Below are 22,586 nucleotides of genomic sequence, written 5' to 3'. Positions count from 1 at the left end.
TCATCGGCTGTTGTCCCAGACACGGATTAAGCCTAGTCCTGACTAGGCTCTTTTTCAGTGGAGAACTTCATTGAAGTTCTCTTTTAGTCTGGAACTATGTTTAATCCATGTCTGGGAAACAACCCTTTTATATTCAAAGCATTTTGTAAACAACGAAAAACTAAAATTATTTGAGTCATTGCAAGTGGGTATGGATTGCATGTTTAATAACATGCGCGGATACTTTATTTAAAACTTCTTACAAAAATGTTACATGTGAATTCAACAGGTTTGAAAAATAAATAAATAATGTGACTAGTGATAAACATTCCCTTAATGAATAATTATGAATAAATTAATACATTTCTTAAGCTGTACTGCATCCAGACATGCTAACACTCTTCTTGAACTTGACAGAAAAGGAGTTCCGGGTGTTATCAGTGAGATACGGACAGCTATTCCTAGCTATATTAACCATTATTTCCCTGTATTTCTGTGAAAATTGACATGAAATGTCAAACAGATGTTGAGAAAGGCATGTTTGTCCATAAGACAAGAGGCACTTTACACCATGGCAACAGATCTCTGTCACCACAGTAAATCATTGTTTAAAAAAATCAGTGCTTTTTACAGCAAGTAATGACACCAGCATTCAGACTTTTGAATCTTCATCCTTCAACGGCTCTTTGTGGTTGAGGCTTGAGGTGAGGTACTCGTAATCAGAAGGCATGTCAAAGAACAACTCGTCATCAAAGCAGAAGTCATCTGAGAACGGTGCCAGGAAAGGAAGCTTCATGACCAGACCGGTCAGCAACCCACCGACCGCTGCCGCTGCTATGGTGGAAAAAATGGCCGCCACCTGGTAGAGAGCCTGCGTTTCAGCTGTGCGACCCAGGCCCGGCTTGAGCCCTGGGATCAGCTGCTGGAGCTCCAGAAGTTTTGGGTCTCCCTCCATGGGGGCGCGATGGGCAAAGATCTGGTACATGCTGGGGCCGTAGGTCTCTTCGGAGGCCAGGAGGATGGCGCAGATACCAGCTAGACAGGATATGAGGCCAGTCAGCCCATGGAGGTTGTGGATGCCGCACATGTCTTGAATCCTCAGGCGGCGGGCGAGGAAAGGAGTGAGATACTTGTAGCCGAGCATGCAGGCTGTGCAGCCGATCATCCCAAGGGCATAGGCGGCCACCGGGGAGATCATCATGTCAACGGAGGCCCCGACCGTGACACCTCCAGCCAGGGTGACATTCTGGACGTCGGCCATTGTGATCTTGCCCCTCTTGTTGAGCATGGTGGAGAGGGCGAAGGCAGTGAGCGTGGAGGCGCTCAGTCCAATGAACGTGTGGAGGATGGCCCTGTGCTGGTCGTCCCCTTTGTGGGTCAGCGCCGAGTTGAAGGAGGGCCAGAACACCCAGAGAAACAGAGTCCCTATCACAGACAGGATGTCAGACTGGTAGCTGGTGAGCTCCTTCGGGTGGCCGTTGTTTAGCGAGGGGCGGTAGAGCACAAACGTGACCCCCAGGCCAAAGTAGCAGGCGAAGAGGTGGATAAGGATAGACCCGCCAGAATCAGTGATCTTCAGATACTTGAGCACTGCCCACTCAGTGAGGGAAAAAACGGGGATTTCGAGGATAGCCATCACCAGGAGTTGCACTGGACTCGTCTTCCCCAGGACGGCCCCGAAGGAGATCAGCACAACGGCGCAGGCGAACTCGGCATTCAGAAGGTTTATCACGCCCAGGTGAATCTTTCCATCGGAGTAGAACTGGAAGTAGCCCTGCACCAGGATGGCCCACTGGATGGCAAACGTGGCCGTCAGGAAGTTGAAGACCATACCACTGAAGCCATAGAAACGCAAGAATGCCAGCAGGCAGCCGAAGCCAATAAAGATCATGACCTGCACGTCTGCAAAGTAGGGATAATCCCTGTAGAGGGAGTTGTCCATGGGATTGGTGAGGTTGTTCTGAAACTTAGCGTCAGCATTGTCGTCGTAGGTTACGAAGCAGGCATACAGGGCCAGGAACACGATCTCGGACACAAACACCAGCACCGGCAGGCGCACCCTGAGGCTCGTGGCTTGCTTCATCATCGCACTGACAGGAGTGATCACACTGAGATGGACGCTCCTCTCTCCCCCTGCTTTTATACAGGACTGACTGATAAACAGGGCCGTTGGCAATAGCAGAGTGTGCGTACGCTCCGCGCAGGACTCCACTGGTCCCACATGCCCTATGAGAAAATACGGCTTGGACTTTGACCCTTTTAATTACCCACCGATGCATTGTGACAGGTCAGCAAATTTGTTAGAATTGCATAAGATAATCTGATTAATAATGAAATGGCCACTGATGGTACTGAAGGAGATGGAAGTGAAGGTAATGATGTAAGGGGTGTCTGTATTGTTTCTGAAATTTCTCCAAAATGGGAAAGGAGTGTTACTTACTAGTCTGTGTTAAGTGTTAAGTACTGAGCCTGTGAGTTGATTAAAAAAAGGAAAATAAAGACCTCAAGTCTTTCATTACTTAAGACCTCATACAGTGCCAAAGAAAATGATTGACCTATAATATATCCCCAAAGCCAAAGACCGCAGCCATACTGCTGTGAAATAGACTGCAAACAATCTTCATCTCCAAACCATTATGTATCATTAATATAAATTAAGCACAAATGAGTCAAACAACCTGGTAGATTATTTCTGTCTCACTAAACAGCAATTTTGTGAATTAGCATTCTGGTATCACATACTTACTCCCAGAGTTTTGTAACAGCATTGAGCTGCAAACCTCCACTCATAAAATATCTCTTAAGTTTTCTATTGACATCTTGTGGAGAACTGGAAAAACAGCATCTATTTGCTCATCTGCATTGACCTGCTTACCTCCCATTAGTTGCACAAAAATCCTGGGCACATGCATTGTGAAATTAAGTTTTATAATGTTATGCTTTCAAGTTGGATATTTTAGGCCTACTCTTTTTAAATCATGGGAAGCATGGCACGGACATCAAACTGCACTTTACCTTCACAGGGGGTCCTCCAGACAGAGTTGAACTATTCTTCCAATCTCTTGAGAACTGTGGTTCGTGGGCTATCAGTTGCCAAAGTTCTCATTTCTAAACAGAGCTATTATCTGGACATGTTATCCAGGTGGTAGGGGTGTGACTTTCGAAACCGACGTCTCGAATCAGTGTCGAGGCTTCGAAGCACAAGTGTTTCGAAACACTGCTTCGAAACGTGGTTCAAAACAGCCATGTCATGTGACCACTGCTTCGAAACATCGTTCAAAATCCCCATGTCATGTGACCAAAATTAAGTGAACCTTCGGTGCATTTCACCAGTGTCGGCAGGCGTGCCTGCGCGTTCAATTAACAGTGTAGCTTAACCATGATGGTGTAGTGGTTAGTGAGGGTGTTTTTTGCACGGTAGCCCAGGCTGCTCAAATGTGGTTCGATCCCCGTTTGATTTGTAAGGTATTGTTTCAGATCGTATCTGTTTATGTTTTCTTACTTCACCATTAACCACACAGTTTCAACTAAACTCTCAGAATGGTCAAAAATCGAGAGTTTTTATAAGAAGAAAGTGATTTAGAGAACACATAGTGGCAGCAATAAGACTCCCTTTATTGTGACTTCATGTGGTCTCCCATCCAGTAATTGACCAAGGGCATGCTGCTTAGCTTTTGACAAAGACTGAACACAGGTAACACAGCGAGCCACGAACTTTAAAGACTGTATCTCTAATACGAAGCATTTGACAGATTTGTTTCACAGTAAACAGCTCTGAGGTGTCGGAATTGTTTCAAAGCTTCGGAACAATTCGGCACAATTGCTTCGAACGTTTCAGTGTTTCATAAAGCCTCGCTTTGCCCATCCCTACCAGGTGGATGTTGGTATTGGTCAGTTTAAAAACCTGAGTTTTTCTGCAGCCTCTGTACCAGATCACGTGGATCTGCTCGTTGAGGCAAGAATCAAGGATGTGTTTTCCCACAATGCATTGCATTGCCAACGTAGACAAACTGGTGCTGAATCGTCAACATGGCTACCGGTGTCTGAGCTTTTTCTGGTTTATCTTACTAAATGAATAGAACATTTAACTAAATAATTATTTTGACAACACAGCCAATGAAATATAGCACTTACGCAAATCGAGCATTTTGTAAGTAACTGATATAGCAAGGTAAGACATCTGAAGATAAATGTTTTGTTCCCTATGCTAACACTAACACAAGAAGAGCTTTGCTGTCAAGCTAGCTAACAAGAAGGCGTAGATGCCTCGATACCGAATGAGCTATTTATGCAGTGTATGTTGGACTGGAATTTCATTTTTTGCATATCTAAATATTTCAGTGTCGTAAATTGTTTGCATCGATTTAATTTTGGCGTGATCTCTCTGCTAGCCTGCCTATGCTAACATGTTACCTTCATGCTCTGTGTTTGTAGGCGAGTTACCTGTGGTGAGGTGGCACATAACGATCATGTTAACCTTATTTCATTTGGCTCAGTGTCATTGTTGTCTTAAGTATTGAAATCCACGAAAGAAAACACTAGGTGCTCAGCACAACTGCAGTAATTTGCTTGTTCTAACATAATGTCAGACCTTGTCTAATGTTAGCTGTAACAAAAGCATTAACTTTAGCATACGTGTCGTGAGGACGGTCAGTAGTGCGATCACAAGGTTTTGACATTCTTATCTTGGGGCCAGTGAAGCATATAACCTCGATATTCTCCAACTCTGGTTGTTATAACATTCTTTTTGACATGATTTGCTAAGATGCTTCACAGATCAAACTTCAACGATTGCTAACCTTATCGGTACTGATTATCTTCGTCTAGGAGAAATGGCTAGTCCAAGGACCAGGCGAGTGCTGAAAGAAGTGAGAACAAACGATGGGAACAACGTGAGTGCTCAGATTGGTGTTAGCGCAAGGAATTTAATATGTCGTGTTGTGTTTTATTAGAGTCAGACGAGCCTGGCAGGCTCCCTACAGCCTACAATGCCGTCCAACTGTGTGCCTTTGTCTCTACATAGATTTGTTTCGAATGTGGTGCATTCAATCCGCAATGGGTGAGCGTGACCTATGGGATATGGATATGCCTGGAGTGCTCTGGGAAACATCGTGGCCTTGGAGTTCATCTCAGGTGTGTATATTTCTCCACTTGTGTCTTCATTTTTTTTGCCATCGCAGTGTTTTGATTTTACTTTCAGTCCTGCTGGTGACTATTGATCTTTACACATCATTGGTGAGATGGCGTTACTTTTCCATGGAAAACGGCAATATGATAGGTTTCCCAGAACATCTCCCTGTGTAAAATGCATAAAGCTCATAAGTTTTCCCACAACCTTTAAAAGTACAGTCAGCAACTGTTATGAAATTGAGATTGTTTTGTAGACTTTGTTATTTGTAAGTTGCTTACACATTGAATAATATGAATGTTATGTCTCAATATTGCATTGACTTTAGTTGTATTGTCTAATAATTTTCAGCTTTGTTCGCTCTGTGTCCATGGACAAATGGAAGGACATAGAGCTCGAGAAGATGAAAGCTGGGGGCAATGAGAAATTCCGGCTCTTTCTGGAGCTGCAGGATGATTACGATTCCAACTGGAACATGCAGGACAAGTACAACAGCAAAGCTGCAGCCCTGTTCAGAGACAAGGTACACTGATTTCTGGTTGCGTTTATATGATTAGTTGCTTTCTTGTCTGGAAAACATATTGATTGTATAACAAGAAAAGCAATAAATGCACACCTGAAATTGCTTTCCCTATTCTGCCTTCTGTGTTTATCTGTCTCTAGTGGGGAAATGGTCTGAGTGAATGCATGAAATTATTCATATGTCTTTGTAGTAACTGCTTACCAGTATAGCATACATTCCAGTGAAAGTATATAAAGAATACATCTCTGAATAGCAGAAGGAACAGTCATCAGAGGGAGTAATTGAGAGAATTGTCTATGCATTGTGTAGTATGATAGTCACTGGACATAATTCAATCCACCTGACTTCTGTCTGCCTTGTTGCAGGTTGCCACTCTTGCAGATGGAAAGGAATGGTCCATTGAAGATAGCACTGCTAAAAACTGGACACCACCACAATCCAAGATGGGACTGTCTTCCTCACACCGGTAAACATGCTAAGATAGCAGACACGTCAATACATTCTCTTGGGAAAGTGCATATAAAAATCCACAGCTCCCAGTTCTTCTGGTCCAATCAGAGCAGGACTGTGTGAGATCTGACTGTCAATCACAGTCTGGTGCAGTCTGGTGCGCATTGACGAGAACAAACTCGATGAAAGGGTGCTCGGTGGTAGTAGTGTTGCACGGTGTATCGATACTAAAAAGGTATCACGATGCCTTCACGCAAAAAACGATGCGATTTCCAACGTTTTTAGAATCGATAATCGATCGATAAAATTAACGTTCTGTGTCTGGTGAACTGCTGCTCTCACTGCTCCTTGCACGCATCTAGGCAAGTGGGCGTGTCAAGCAGGCAGCTCTGAGTGAGTGAGTGCGCAGCCAACGTCAACATACAGTAGTTCTTTGCCGACAGTCCTCGGCCTTGTGGATAAAACAAAAGGTGAAGTGAAATCTGCAACTATTTCGGATACATCACGAATAGTGAAGGCAAGCCATCAGGTATACAGAGGCCCGTTTGTGAAATATGTTTCAAAGTCATTTAAAAGCAGTAGGCTACGCATGGAACTTGGCTAAACACCTCGCAGACATATCCCAACATTTTTGTTTAAAGAACGACAGGTTAACGAATATGCTATAGAAAACACGACTACATGGTTAGTGGCAAGTTCTTCTCTTCTGTTTTAGTCTAGCCTAAGTGAAACGAGTATGGTTCTCTGGGATAAAGCGAACCTTCCTTCATCAATGAATTTTGACGAGACATAACGAGCTGTAATCATAGGGTGCTAACGTGATGAAAGCGCAATGTTCACGCCAGAATAACATTACCATAACTTGTAAACAATCTATTTCATGTTCGGTCAGTACTACTGGTAATATTTGTCATGGCATGTAGACTGCAATTTGTTCAATAAGTATTGTCCAGATGTAGGATAGGCTACCCGAAATGCGCTAATTAAAGCCCACAGCATCAAAGCGTGTTGAGTCCTAATAATAATAGCGGGTTATTGTTACGTGGTAGCAAATCATGTTATCAAAGAAATAGACGTAGGCTAATGTAGGAATGCACACAGACATATTGCAACAGGTAATGGTGTAGGCCTATCTGACGAAGACCTGAGTGGTTGAAACGTTGCACTTGTACACTGGGCGCAAAGAAGACTATCCTCACATTTTTCCCTTTGCAACTGTCAAAGAAATCCCATGAACACGGGAAGGCCTAGGGAAGCATACCGTATACTGTACATCAGATGGCCTAAAGATTAGGCCCCTCTGCATAGCATTCAGTGATTTGCATGCAGTAATTTCAACACTGACCTTGATCTAGCCTAGTTTGGCTATTTAAAGCTACTTTATTGGCAAAACACAACACAATGTAAATGAACTATAACAAAAAATAAAGGACTTAATCACACAAAGTAGGCCTACTATTTTACTGACTATAAAAATAATAGTTATGTAGGAAGTTTAGAACCCAGAATTGACCTGCACACTACAAAAGTGCACCGAATTCAACACAAATTACTAAATACACTTGGAGGAGGTATAAGTCCTTTCTTTTCCAGATATCTTAGGATTTCGCCGTAGTATCGTTTCAGTATCGAGCATCGTGATATTTATGGCAGGTATCGTATCGAAGTCATAATTTTGGTATCGTGACAACACTAGGTGGTAGTGGGGGAAGGGCATGAGAATTGTAAACATTCAAAATTTTGGCTAAGTCCCCTCAATCTGTCAGACTTGCCAACTGCAGCTTTAATAAGTAATTGTGTATTTATAAATGGTAGTTTTGAAAACATTACTATTTTTTTCTTCTCCTAATTGTCTTCGCTTAGCTGAAATAGTTATTTGTAGAAAGTATTTGTTTTTTGGTGTTCTTGTTGTGAATGAATCTCATTTTGCTGAAAGTCCATGTGTGAGAGTTGACCTTGCTGTTTTGCAGCAGCTCAGCTGGCCCGGGCCAAAACTCTGGCAACCCCTCGGACAAAGCCTTTGAGGACTGGCTGAGTGATGATGTCAACTCGTACCAAAGGTTGGTGTCTTGCCTGTCTTGAAGCAGACAGCGATATCTGGAATAATTTGTTCACAGTACAGTCGATACTCCTAGTTGTGTTGTTGTTGCTGCCCTATAACTTGCTTGTGTGTGTGTATGTATGTTTGCGTGTGTGTGTTTGCAGTGGAGGTGGTTATAGTGGTGGCCAAGATAATCGCTATGTTGGATTTGGCAATACAGTCGACCCCCCGAAGAAGGATGAGGATTTCCTGAATAATGCCATGTCCTCAATTTATACGGTAAGTTAAAAAAGAAATGTACCATGAAAGAAATGTGTGTAAAAATGCAGACTTTCAGCGGCTTAGCTGTACTAATAATTGTCCTCTGTTGTAATTTGTCACTGGTGTTCAGTCGGAAAATAAAAACGACCTCAGGTTGTGTCAATTATATTTGCACATAGACTCTGAAACTTTTGTCGATTAAAGAAAACAGGTTTGATTTTGTGCGTTTTTCGGCATCCGTGAAGTCAGTGAATGAAGTTTCGTATTGCAGTGTATTGTATTTGACGAATTGAAAACGTAAAAAAAAAAAAACGCTTGTAAAATTACAGATTTTAGTGTGCAAAGGCATTTAGTTTGTTTTCTGAAGTTTAATCTTGAGATGGAGTTTACCCATTAAATGTGCCTGCACCTCTTTTGTCCTGAGTAAAATGAGTAAAAAGTAATGCTCTGTGTTTGATGCAGGGCTGGAGCAGTTTCACAGTTGGTGCGAGCAAAATTGCATCTGTTGCTAAGGACAATGTAAGTATGTGTACATGTATGTGTACATTTTAGCTTGGGTGGAGTTAGAACATAGAAATACCAGCTGTTCTACCAGCTAGACTTCCTATGGAGAGGAATGAGAAAACCCCAAAAAGGTGCTATTATAATGAAAAAGACAGAATTGTCATTGAATCGGCTGATCTAATTATGACATTTTATTAAGTTTGCATACTGACAATTTAATTTTAGTACAACGGCTAAGCACCGGAATCGTTCAGTTTTTGCAGAAAGCATGAAACTTGGCACAGTTATACTACTACCCCTAGTGATCAAAAATTGAAATGGACCCCACACATAGCGCCCCCTAGTGGCCGCCACCTTGAATTCAAATATGGCTACCATTCTTAATAGAATTGTTGATACAACTTTAAAATTAAACAATATAAAAAAGTTCTAAGTTTCTAAAAGTTCAAACACTCAGTTTTTAGGGTCAAGGAAGCTATTGACATTATTTCCAGACAAACTTGATGTTGGCCATTTTGAAAACCAATATGGAGGATACCAAATGTGAAAATATAGACTATCTCTATTGTTATTCATGATGGGAATATCATTCAAAAACAATTTTAAAGTTTGAACAGTCATTTTATCACATGACAACCTCAATAATATACGAGGCATCAAGTATAATCTGGTAAGATTCCAATATGGCCACTACGTGTAAGGAAATAAGCCAATTATTCTATATTTTGGTTAATTGAAGTAACTACCTACATCATCAATAAATTCTTATTCTACCTTTTTCTCTTTCTGAGCAAACCTTAACTCTTACTATACACTGCTCAAAAAATTATACACTTTAAAAAATAAAACACATCAGATCTCAATAGGGAAAAAACATGCTGGATATCTACATTACATTACATTTGGCTGACCCATTTTTAGCCAAAGCGACTTACAACCTGGTAAACAGTTTACCGCTTTTAAAACAATTCTACCAACGAGGAACAACAGATGAAAAAAGTTTGGATTGACCTGAGCGTACCTGTGGCAGAGCTAGACGATATTTGTCTGAAGAGCGCAACAGTCGGAGGGTAGCATACAGATATGCCTGTATGAGGGCATTCGAGTAAGTGGGAGCAGTAGATTTAGCTGGGAGGACCAGCAGTTTGGTTTTTGAGAGGTTTAGCTGGAGGTAATGTGCCTTCATCCATGTAGATATGTCTGAGAGGCAATCCGAGATCTGTGCACAAGGGGTCATCAGGTGGAAAGAACAGATAAAGCTGTGTGTCATCTGCATAGAGCAGAGAAGCTATGTGAATGGATAATCTGTCCCAAAGAAGTTGTGTGGATAGCAAAGAGAAGGGGGCCCAGTACTGAGCCCTGGGAACCCCTGTGGTGGGATGGTGAGGTACGGACAGCTGTCCAAGCCATGATGCGTTAAACGAGCATCCTGTGAGGTAGGATTCACAGGATTCTGATATGGACTGGGTAATATGTTATATGGAACAAAAGGATGGTACTTTGTTATTTGGGAATAAAAAATGATCAATCTACAGAGGACTGAATTCAAAGACCCCCGAAAATCTAAGTGGAAAAAATGACACGGCAAGCTAGTCCATTTTGCTTGAATTTTAGCGCAGCAACTCCTGATGGTACTCAGTAGTTCATATGGCCCCGACATGCTGATGGCATCAGGGCATGCTCCTAATGAAACGGCGGATGGTGTCCTGGGGGATCTGCTCCCAGATGTGGACATGGCCATCACTGAGCTCCTTGACAGTTGGTGGTGCAACCTGGCGGTGTTGGATGGACCAAAATATAATGTCCCAGAGGTGTTCAATCGTATTTAAGTCAGGGGAGTGTGGGGGGACAGTCAATGGGATTAATGCCTTCATCCTCCAGGAACTGCCTGCACATTCTCGCTACATGTGTCCAGCCATTGTTGTGCACCAGGAGAAAATCCAGGGCCCACTGCACCAATACAGGGTCAGACAATGGGTCTGAAGAGCAGTGAGGGTGCAGTTATCTTGCCCGTAGAGGTGTGTGCGTCCTTCCAAGGATATCCCTCCCTAGACCATCACTGGCCCACCACCAAACCAGTCATGCTGAATGATTTTGCAGGCAGCATTACATTCTCCAAGACATCTTCAGACGTCACATGTGCTCAGGGTGAACCTGGTCTCATTTGTGAAAAGCACAGGTCGTCAATGGCGAACCTGCCAATTCTGTATTCTTTGGCAAATACCAATTGAGCTGCATGGTGCTGGGCAGTGAGCATAGGTCCCTCAGGCCATCTTCATGAAGTCTTACAGTGTGGTCAGAGACATTCACACCAGTGGCCTGGAGGAGGTCATTTTGTAGGGCTCTGGCAGGGCTCCTACTGTTTGTTGCACAAAGGAGCAGATACTGGTCCTGCTGCTGGGACCCTCTACCATCCTGCCCAGCTAGAGCAACTGTCTCCTGGAATCTCCTACATGCTCTTGAGGCTGCGCTGGGAGACACAGCAATCCTTCTGGCAATGGAACGTATTATTGGTGTGCCATTCTGGAGGAGTTGGACTACCTGTGCAACGTTTGTAGGCTCCAGGTACTGGCTTATGCTACCAGTAGTGACACTGACCCTAGCAAAAGGTGAAACTACAGTGTTTCCCCTAGAATTTTTTCCAGCAGCGGTGCTGTTGATCGTAGGAAGCCTCCCCCCCAAAAAAAAAAAAACATTTGAAAAAATGACTCCTTAAATGGTGATTTTGTGAAAGAAATGGACAGATTGAGTTACAAATTGATTTGTATTGTAAATGGACAGATTGAGTTACAAATTGATGACATAACCATCAACACAAGCATGATTATTGCAGTACTTGAACAGGATTATTCATGTTTTTCTTTCACCTTTTTCATTTACATTATTAGTATTAGCCACTGTACAACTGTACACTGTAGGCCACTGTACAAACTATTACTATTTAGAATATACAGTGCTGTGCATAAGTTAAGACATTTTTATATAATGTATTTATTTACGATACATGATGCATTAAAAAATAATTGATGTCCTATTTTTTTTTTTAATTAAGACAAAAGGCAAAATATGTTTTTTATTCCTCCCTTTAGTCAATTTCAGCATGGGTGTCTTAACTTTTGCACAGCACTGTATAAACTATATAGACTTCTCTTTCATGCCATTACACTGTATTTGGTGCTGTGCAAGTCGAATTGAGTGCCTGTCACTTTAATGCCGTGACTGCCCATGACGCTGGCTTGATTCTCACGGTTTTAAGCTAACTTAGTAGCGTTGTTGTGCATGGTGCATAAGAATATGTGGATGAAATGAATTATGTTTCCCATGTCATTTGGTAAAATAAATGGTCAAAAATTCAAAGAAAATCTATCTTGGATTATAGCAGATAAGTGTCTTGTATCATATCTATAATTTTGGTGAGCTCTACAGGAATAACAAACTATCTCAGATGTAATGCTTGCGTATCCTATTACTCAAATTCAATTAAACCCACCAATAGGTTAGCTAGACCTTAGTTTCACAGCCTAGGTATGTTAGCAACACAGGGCTTGAAAGCATTGCCTGTATCACAAACAAAAACTAAACAAGGCATGGATTTATCTGGGAATAGGGTACTGAAGGTAGGGGCGAGCTATCTCGCTGGCGTATTTAATTTGGTTCCTTGGTTAACATAATGTAGGCTACGTTTTTTTGCACAAAATTGCATCTGCTAATAAACTTAAACATAAACACAAACAAGCATGATCTCCGGTGGAATCCCTGACTGCGCCTTCAACGTTAGCCTACTATTATTTGTTGACATGAAACCTGAACGAACGGCAGCTTTTCCTGAAGTTCACTTGCGTCTATTATTTTTTTTAATTAGGCAACTTTTTTTGCAGTGGCGCTTGAATTCCAGGAGCGGCGCTGCGCCGCTGATGAATACATTGTAGGGGAAACACTGAACTAGTGCAAAATCAGTCAAGGAGGATAAAGATGGAAAATGTATCATTTGCCACCACTAAAACCTTTCCTGTTTTTACAGACCTATCTCTCTTCTTCCTTTCTTGTCAAAGTTTTTGGAGAAAGTGGTCTTCAAGCAAGTCTTGGACTTACTATATCAGAACAACCTGCTAGACCCTATGCAGTCTGTTTTCAAGAGTCATTCTACTGAAACTGCTTTTCTGTCTGTGACCGAAGCATTGAGAGTAGCTTAGTCCTCATCTAAGTTGCTAAGTCATTAGTATCCATTCTACTAGACTTATCTGCAGCCTTCTATACTGTTAACCATGACATTCTCCTTTCTACACTATCTGAACTGGGATGTCTAGGAAAGCCCTTGACTGGTTTAAATCCTATCTTAAAGGGTACATGACCTCACCACAGGTGTGCCTCAGGGATCAGTATTAGGGCCCCTACTTTTCTCTATTTACACACTTCCTTGGGTGAGACCATTCGCTCCCATGAATTTGATTATCACTCTTATGCGGACGATACTCAACTTTACCTGTCTTGAGCTTTTGGTGTTTCCACCACAAAGCACACCCAAGAACTGGGCGCTGAACGCACTAGCCAGTGTCCTAAAAGTGCTGGTTCACCGACTAGCATGAGCCCTCAGTGTTTCCCACAGAATTGGATTAAATTTGTGACTGTAGCTTAGTTTGACAAGGGGGGGTGGGGGGGGTGGTATTAAGATCGTCTTGGTAGTGTATAGGTCTAATTGAGTGCCTGTCACTTTTTAAGACGTTTGCTGATGTGTAGATGCAATTCATAACGTTTTCTACATAGTTAAAATAAAGGTTCGTACTTCTCCTTGGGACAAGCACTTTTGAATTTTGGAAAACACTTTTCCATTTACATCGGGATTTTGCAAACATTCAGTCAGAGTCAATAAAGTGAGCCCTTCAACGAAATTGACAAGCAGCTGTAAGTAGTCTAAGCATTCTAAATTCGACATCCAAACAGTATTCTAACGTTAGCTTTGAGATACTGCTTGATTTCATAACTTAACTTAGTAGGCTACATTGAAGAGACTAAACTATGTTGTGATAAGACCTTAGCAGAGTTCACTTCAATGCAGCAGTTTTGAACAAATTTGCACAGCATGGTCACGATGCTCTTCTATGCAATGCTTCTATGTGGCAACAACAATCGTGAATATTTTGTTAAATGCACATGCAGAGGAGTGGCAGCCGACTCTGAGAGAGCGGCGGGTCAAGGAAAGACTGCGTGCGTAAAAAGCGCAGCTCAATGGCAATGCAAGGATTTGACCTTATATTTAAATTAAATTAAATTAAACATAGAATATTCATCTGTGGCGGCCGATTTTTAATTTTGTGGCGCCCCGCCACAGAGTAGTCAATGTATGGGAAACACTGAGCCCTAATATGTCAGGAGGGAGCTAAACTCATAAGGTATTACATATTTAAATTAGCTTCATTGACAGGCATAATCATTTTATGGGATGCAAAATGTAAAACTACAATAAAACAAAATGGATCTTTTCAAACAATCACTATAAGCCTTAAAAGAAACTTTAGTATATGCTAATTGCCCCCACCAACCTCAATTGAACAGTAGGATGTGTTGGACTGGGTTATGTACTAATTATCTAACTCTAACTGGGTGTATGTACTAATTTATCTAACTCTAGGATAGAAGACAAAATAGCTAATTTCCCAAAAGGCAGCATATGTTTCTTTAAGAGACTTGACTGATGCTAGCATCCATGGGTTTTAGCCTCCTTGCTAGCATGCCAGGCAAGTGCAGTGTTTATTCACACAGTCGAAACTTCACACATAGCCTAAACGCACCCCAGTTTTTGACTCCGTGTCAGAATGTATGGCTACTTCCAACATGTCTGCCATTTTAATTATGCATGATTGTCTCAATATGTATTTCATAATGCTGAAAGATGGCTATAGACACACAATTTATGTGTTAAAAGCAGCATAGCATTATAATTGTAGAAAAAAAGGGCATATTTTGGTGGCCATATTTGAAGTCAAGATAGGGGCCACTAGGGGGCGCTATGTGTTGGGGTCCATTTCAATTTTTTTTATCACTAGGGGTAGTATACCTATACCAAGTTTCGTGCTTTCTGCAAAAATTGAACGATTCAGGTAAAAATCTGGCCTTAGCCGCTGTACTATTTAGGGCTGTCAGGTGTTTGTTGGAAACAAACTGCTAAACTGTGTTTCTGTAATATTTTTAAAGGGACACCAGGCAACGTTTTCGTGTTAATTAATCATCTTCGTAAGTCGGTATATGGTTAAATGACTCATTACGGGGCGAATGAAGGCTCTCTCGCCCGCCCCTACTGCCTGTAGGAAGAATATCCCACTTGCAAGTTCGGTGTATCCTACCCGCCGACCGAAGCAGGATCAGTTTACACCACATAGGCAGGCTAACGAAACGCTAGTGATTGTTGCAAATGTGTGTATAATGGCAGAGCCGGCGAAGAAGCAGCGAAAACCCTTGACGGAAGACGCAAAGAAAAGGAAAAGAGCTTCAGATCGAGCGAGGGGGAGTTTCATAGAGAAAAAGCATCAGGCTTGCCTGGTGTCCCTTTAACAACATATTTATTCCTCTCTCCTAACAGACTGTGAAACTTGCCAACCAAGCAACTCTTAAGGTATGTGAGGTTGCTGAAACAGTCTTCTATCTATTGTAAGTTTTTTCACCGTAGTGTGTAAAAGTGAAGTAGCTTCATACTTAATGGATACATCAATGATTCCATCCACACTCTGTACATTAATCACTGAGGATTCTGTGCGGACGCATTTTATGCTGCTAAATAGTAGTATGAAATTAAGGTGTATTCCCAGTTGTGTAACTGCGTTGATTTGAATGGAGCGTAATAATATGGCATGGTCTTCTCTAGGTGTCTTAAGTTTTAACTGTGTGAGTGTCGCTTTCCCTAACTCTCTCTGCCTACTGTGGATAAAGCTGAGGGCTACAAGCCGCCTCCTGAGCCGGTAAAACCATTAATAGTGCATGGCTCTCACTAGTCCGCCATTTTATGTTCAATCGCTCTCGCTAGTTTTATGTTCAGTCTTGTCTACACAACCGTGCCTTTCATTTGTATGTCATGTTCCATTTTTTTGTAAGTAACTTTTGTCTTGCTTACTGGCTGCATCTCATGTGTGAATGGATTGTTTAATGCTGTTATCTGTATATGAGTTAGCTGTGTTCAGTGTACTTTTCGCTTATGTTTAATGCATATTTATCGACCAGATGGATGCTCTATGTCCTGAGACTTACTGGGCACATATTGATGGGACAGCTTCTTTACTTGTAGTATTCTTGCCCTTGAATGTTCCATCAAAATATGACATATGTTTGTTAGTTTATGACTTTTTATAATCTCAACAGTATCAAGACACACCTAAAGATTATTAAAGTAACACAATGTAGGAATCCCCCATTTCATCAATTTTTAAATGTACAGTGTACCCGTTTAGCACTAAGGGGGTACCAAATTTGTTTGAAACTGCCGAGAAGGGCATACTGCTGCCCGTGACAACAATGTTACATATTGCAATACCTGCCATTCAGTGCGCACATCGGCATTCAGATATGTCAGATCCTCCATTTGCCTTCATGTTAGTCAGAGTGACTTGTATCCAAATGAGCTTGAAGCCATTATTACTAACTACATTGTGTTGCTTTAATGAGCTCTTCATACAATGTCTCAGTTGATTCTCCAGTCAAACTAATTTGACAACAGAATCAGAACACAGACTTATGGATATGGCTATTGGTCTCCTTGCCATAAGCTAAATAGGGTCGGAGACTCCATCAGAGGCCAAGCTGTGTTTTGAAATAGCAGTATTCGTCGCCAGGGTAACTTGCACCTCTATTCTGATTCAACTTGCCCCAAAAGCCTTTACAAGTGCCTTCACTAATCCTGTCATGAGTATCCATTTGATCATCATTCACTAACCCATCATAACCCTCATTAGCGGTAGTGATTCTCTGCCCGGTCACTGGCATGCCGCGTCCAAGGGAATGTTGCCGCATCCGACCTGTTCATCTCTGTATGTTGAATGAGTGATGGTGGCTTGTGAATGTGACTTCCTTCACCCGTCTTCTCTTTTTTTCACTCCCAACTAGGCAACAGAGTTAGGCCAGACATTAAATGAGAATGTTATCAAACCGACCCAAGAAAAGGTAACACTGTTGTTTGGCGTCTGTGGTGATTTGGTGGTGGTGGGTCAGAATTACATAGTTAAGAGGTTCATAGAACCTGTAGTCTAGTTGCTGTTGTATAGTTTTTTTTTTTTTGTCTGATGACCTTGAATTAATAGATGACAAAGCAGAAGACTCCCTTTAGTAATACAACCCCAAATAAGAAAAGGTTGTGATGTGTAAAATGCAAATAGTAATCCAAAATGCAAATTTTGCAGCTAAATGTGGGTTTACAGGATTTGCAGATTATCATTTTACACAATGTCCCAACTGTTTCTGATTTGGGGATGTACAAAAGCTATCCTGGAATACCTGGAGTACATGCTGTTTTGTTGGAATGATCTAAACTGTTATGTAAAGTTTTATTTTCCTTCCATTTGTCATTTTACATTCAACAAACATATTGATGCTTGATGCTTTAATCATGCGGTTGTCTTGTCTTTCATACATGACTTTGACATGCCATTTATTAGTTTGTGTCATCACTAAGGTTTGTCCCCAGGTTGCAGTGCTTGGAGTTTGCCTTTTGGGTGATTGAGCTTCAACATGAAATTAATACTGCTTTGACTTGTTTAGGTAAAAGAGGGGAAGTTGCTTGATGAAGTGACTGTGAGCCTCTCTGGGTTTGCTTCAAAGGTAGGAGACAGAGGCACAAGCCTCTGAACTAACCCACAACCAAGCCTTCTCTGTGGCATAGACATGGGCATTGATATCAACTAATCAACCTTGGTCAGAATCTGATTGTGGTGAAACAGTGGCCTCTAGTGGCAGTCCACCACCGAATTTGCACCATTTGATCAGAGGTGATGTCGCTGGGGAGGTGACTTTCTTAAGACAGAGCTGTAGCTCCCACTAGCTCCCAGACTGAGACAGTATAATAAGCAAAGGGGAATATCACGTTGGTTGTAGATGTATTTGTATGTGGTTGCCAGAGGAGGCTGGTTTGGGTACATCATTGCTTATGCTTGAGATCTAATCAAATGTTCCCCACTTGTTTTTATTGCTGCCATTGTAATAAGCCAATGGAGTTTTTGAGCTCACCATTTTGTGTGGTTTCTGCCTAGACTCAACTTTCGTTGCATTTGTTACCAACCTTTTAGTAAAATGGGTGCTTTCATTTTGAATAATTATTACCACAAAATGTTGAAACAGTTAAATTGTGTGAGGCTGTGAGCTTTGCTTAATTAGCCTGTGTATGTATTGCTGTCTTTAGGCTGTATCAGAAACGTGTTTGCTGCAGTATAATCTTGAGGTTAATGATGCTAAGATAAGTTCTTTTGAAGTAAAAAAAAAAGTCCTCAGGAGTTTCCTTGTTTTGGGTTTAGATCCAGGGGGCAGGAGCTAAAGGCTGGAAGGACATGTCGCAGTTTCTCAGCGGCCAAACGGAGAACTCTGCCGATGGGTATGAGGAACACTTGCACACCTCTCCGACCTTCTCCCTCGCCTCCACACCCTCTTGACCCCGCAGCCTGGGACCAAAACCATTAGCACATAAGTGCTCATTGGAACATTACTTAGCGCTAAAGTGTTCTCCTTGGAGACGCGAAGGAATCAGGCACAGCTCATAATTAAGTGTGAGCGAGCTAATTTGCCCCCTTCGTGCCACATTAGTGGGGAGTTTGGTGCTCATATCTGTTCAATCAACAGTTGTTGTTGTTATTTGTTTATTTCTTCAGTGGCAGCTTATTAACACCAGTCACCTGTCGATAGATAAAGATACCTAGAATTTCCCCTTTGGGATCAATAAAGTATCGATCTATCGATCTATCGATAGATCTATTAGACAGGGCACGATGTTACAGACGACACTGGCGGATAAAGAAGTCAATATTGTTGGCTTTTCCCCCTTCCCACTGCTCCACAGGTCCCAGGGGGAGGGCTACCAGAACATGGACTCGTCGGCGGGCTACCAGAACAGCGGTGGCGGCGAGGAGCACGAGGGCTGGGAGACCTTCGGCAGCAGCTCCAAGCCCAAGAAGTCGCCCAGCAGCGACAGCTGGACCGTCGCCGACAATTCGGCCGGCAAGAAGAGCTCCGACAGCTGGGACAACTGGGGCTCGGAGGGCCAGCAGTCCAACAACAAGCACAGCACCGGCGACAGCTGGGAGACCTGGGACACCAACTGGGAAAGTGCCGGCGGCAGCGACAGCAAGGCCAAGAAGAGCCCCGCCAAGCCGGTGGAGGAGTCCTGGGACAATGCCGACTGGTAGAGTGGATGCCCCGACGGAGGGTCGTGTCGCCTTTGCTGTGAAGGTGGGCTGCAGTCACCTTGACAACCATACCAATTGTGTCAGATGTGTGAAAATGTATTATTTTGTTTGTTTGTTTTGTTTCCTTTTTTGGAAATTCTGAGTAATTTTTGATGCCACAAAAGTGAAAGGTTATTTTAGTTCCTTTTTTGGAAATTCTGAGTAATTTTTGATGCCACAAAAGTGAAAGGTTATTTTAGGATCGTGTAATCTGTTAAAGAACCTCCCGCCCCCCAGTGTGTGCAGATTGCCTTTCTGTAATGAGACCGTTCGCTTTTCGCAATTCGCCTTCACACTCCCAGAGGCACTGATGGCAACGCACTGCAGGGTTATAGTAGTTCCTTTTTAGTTCTCCCACATGTCGGTGTTTCCTTTTAACACAGCAGACTGTGCTGGAGCCAGACTGCTGGTTTTTTGATCAGCTTCACAGAAGACGGCAACATGTGGACCAGTTTCTGCTTTAGCGTTTCATGTATTTGAAGTCTTCAGTGAACCTATCACATATTTTTCTAAAGATATTTTTTTGTTCATGTCCTGAAGTCAACTCTATTTTCTTTTCTGAAGTAGGTTTTTTTTTTTTTTATTTTTGTGTTGTGACAGCTCCCAACCTTTCTCTGATGAATCCAAATTGTATCTGTAGTGTTGTGTAGTTGTTTTGAGCACGTTTGACGTTTTTCATCCACAATTTTGCACCATCTCATCATAAGCCTCCTCTCTCTTTGAGAAAAAAAAACAACAAAAAAACAAGTAAGGTTGCAGCCCCTGCAAAGACTGTAGAAGTCATTTGAAGTATGCTGCTGACTTCAAAGGAAACGAAGTAAACAAACTAGCAGCATAAAAGAGGGGGGAAACAACATGCATCCCATCCCTACATGATCCACCTGGTTCGACTTAAAAGTCTATACCCACTGAAAACTCGCCCAGAGCCATACTTGTTCAGTGGGTGTTGTGGACAACTCTTGTGTGTGTGAGAGTGTGTGTGTGTGTGCATGTATGTGTTGTATAATCTTGTGTTTATATATAAAATCTGTTTTTTTTGTTTTGTTTTGTTTTTAACTGATTTCCTCTTGAGCACCTGAGATGCAGACATACGGACCTCAGCCTACACTCTACCCTGTGACCGATCGCATGCGGCTTTGTGACCTCGGCATTTTAACACCCATGTCTAATGTTAATTCAAGGCAATGCTGAGACTCTTCTCTGTGTCAGATGACTTCTCAGAGTCAATGGTACGTGTGTCTCCACTGGCTTTGTGCAGTCACACCGTGCTTTATGTGTCAGGGTCTCGGTCTGAAGTGTCTATGCAACAAGGCTTCCTTCATGGACGAGGAAAGTCCTGGCTGGCATGACGACCAGTATTTGCCCTTTGTGATGATTTGTGCAGTACATGGAGAAGTCCTATGAGAGAGATGTTTCATATGTGAAATGCCTTTTTGTCCCTGGGGGGAGAGGAGGAGACTGAATATGTTGAAATATTTGGAAAAGACTCACTGAAGGCATCTTTTTGAGGCAGTGTTACCACAGCGTTTGTGGGGATCCCTTACAAGTGTGATTTTGTGGATATTTGTGCAAGGGGATGGATTGTGCATCGCTAACTGCCATCCTTTTTCTAAAGCACCACCTGTGGAGCCCGTCCACTCCCAAGTGCAGCCTGGTTCTGTGTGTGTCGGAGGTGTCAGTGCATGTTTTTACAGCCATTAGATCGATGTTGTGTGTCTGTCAAAACGCAGGCCAGAATCAACGTGACGTGCCCCTGAATGTTTTCCTTCGTTGATTCAGGTGTGTAGGTGAGGGGGTAGTATGCGGTCGTCTGCATGTTTCTATCATGAGCGTGAGACCGACACACTTTCTGGAAATGCATGCTTTTTCAAAACAAAACAACAAAAAAAGATCATTTAATAATGAAAATGGAATGAATGTGGAAAAATAGTGAGACACATAAAAAACCTGGTGCATTGTTTGGAGAATACTGAATACTGAAATATTGTGCATCCTGTACCTGAGTTAAACTATTTAATGCAGTCTGTTATACAGAGCCTTAAAGAGCTGCTGTTGAGATACTTTGCAAAACAGATAGCTTGGCTGTGTGTGTGTGTGTATGTGTGTGTGTGTGTGTCTGTCTGTCTGTCTGTCTGTCTCTGTCTGTGTGTGTGAGTTTGTGAGTATACCTGTATGAGTGGAAGTATGTTGCTTATTTGCCATGAATGTTGGATGGAGTCTAGAAATTCTATATCTGAAGAAATTACCAGTCAGTTGATAAGATGTTGATATGATGTTTTAATTTCCTCTCATTCTCGATAATTTAAACAGTGCTGGTTCTTTTATACTGTATTTTTTATTTTCTGAAGTATATCACATATTTATATACAAATAGTTAAAGGAAAATAACATGGATCATGGTGGTGTAACCTTAAAACTACAGGTCTATGTCTGGAAAGATATCATTGAATGCTTTATTTTTCACTTTGTCTTTATCATGGAAATCAAAAAATATTGTTGATTTAATTAACCCACTAAGTTTTTAATAAACCAGCTGGGGTATTGTATGGTTTGTTGTTAACTTCAAACACGTAATATTTCTGTTTTCTGACAATTCCAAGATTATTCACGTGCTCCCATCATTGTAAATTTGTTCCATTTAAATATCTTGAAACAAATGCTATTTTTCAATGTAAACATAATGACGGAAATAATCGAATAGCGCATTTAATATTGTACCTAGGCTATATGTTTTATGTTAAAGTGTTTGTGATGGTGTGCCGCTGTATTTGCGTTGTCATTCATACTGTCGCCATCCCCACCACTCCCCTCAAATAACAGCACGCTTTCTACGTGGTTATAAACAAGGTGGAACTGAATACATGTTTTGGTGTGCAACTTTTCATTCCTCAAAACCCTGTCTGAAAGTTGTGTTGTGCAAAGCTGGCTAAGAGCCTTTGCAGTGTGTCATTGAAGTTCATTGATGGTATGTCTTCTGAGAAAATAAAGAAATGTATATGAATTAAATGTTTGTTCATTGGCTTTTGTATACATATTAGGGGTCTAAAAACTAAACAGGCCGTAAACATTCCTTTGTTTTTTTTTTCTTGTGCAACACATTGACTGCGCACAGTCCATAGTGTTGGGAAATTCCCTTGTATTCGGGGGGCGGCGGACGCACAGAATTAGAAGTTGTCTTGGAATCGCGGTAAATATTCTGATTCAAATTATGATGTTGCTGTCTTTGGATTCATATGTTTGCCCTCGTTGTCGTGAATGGCACAAATGGCAGCCATAGAAGCGTGT

At 41.9% G+C, this 22,586-nt stretch overlaps 2 protein-coding genes across 7 annotated transcripts; one reads left to right on the top strand and one right to left on the bottom strand.

Moving 5' to 3' along the window:
• Positions 1–631: 631 nt before the first annotated feature.
• Positions 632–2,065, bottom strand: LOC125301703 (ammonium transporter Rh type B-like). The gene has a single exon (XM_048254397.1). It carries the CDS (start codon positions 2,063–2,065, stop codon positions 632–634), a length of 1,434 nt encoding a protein of 477 aa, XP_048110354.1.
• A 1,915-nt stretch (positions 2,066–3,980) lies between these two features.
• arfgap1 (ADP-ribosylation factor GTPase activating protein 1) lies at positions 3,981–22,307 on the top strand. Of its 6 annotated transcripts, none has more exons than XM_048254596.1 (13): positions 3,981–4,129; positions 4,807–4,871; positions 5,003–5,112; positions 5,459–5,630; positions 5,996–6,096; positions 8,051–8,140; positions 8,286–8,400; positions 8,845–8,901; positions 15,464–15,496; positions 15,811–15,839; positions 18,384–18,454; positions 18,917–19,432; positions 19,492–22,307. In XM_048254596.1, the coding sequence occupies exons 2-12, from the start codon at positions 4,812–4,814 to the stop codon at positions 19,402–19,404; spliced, it is 1,326 nt and encodes a 441-aa protein (XP_048110553.1). In that variant the 5' UTR covers positions 3,981–4,129; positions 4,807–4,811; the 3' UTR covers positions 19,405–19,432; positions 19,492–22,307. The 6 variants fall into 6 exon arrangements, with proteins under 6 accessions (XP_048110553.1, XP_048110554.1, XP_048110552.1 ...); XM_048254597.1 differs by having other exon boundaries at positions 3,981–4,150; positions 8,054–8,140; XM_048254595.1 differs by having other exon boundaries at positions 3,981–4,150.
• Positions 22,308–22,586: the final 279 nt, after the last annotated feature.

The sequence above is a fragment of the Alosa alosa genome, chromosome 10, assembly GCF_017589495.1.
Source record: "Alosa alosa isolate M-15738 ecotype Scorff River chromosome 10, AALO_Geno_1.1, whole genome shotgun sequence".
Lineage (NCBI taxonomy): Eukaryota > Metazoa > Chordata > Actinopteri > Clupeiformes > Clupeidae > Alosa > Alosa alosa.
The sequence above is the reverse complement of the archived record's forward strand: the minus strand, read 5'-3'. Positions and strand labels throughout refer to the sequence as shown.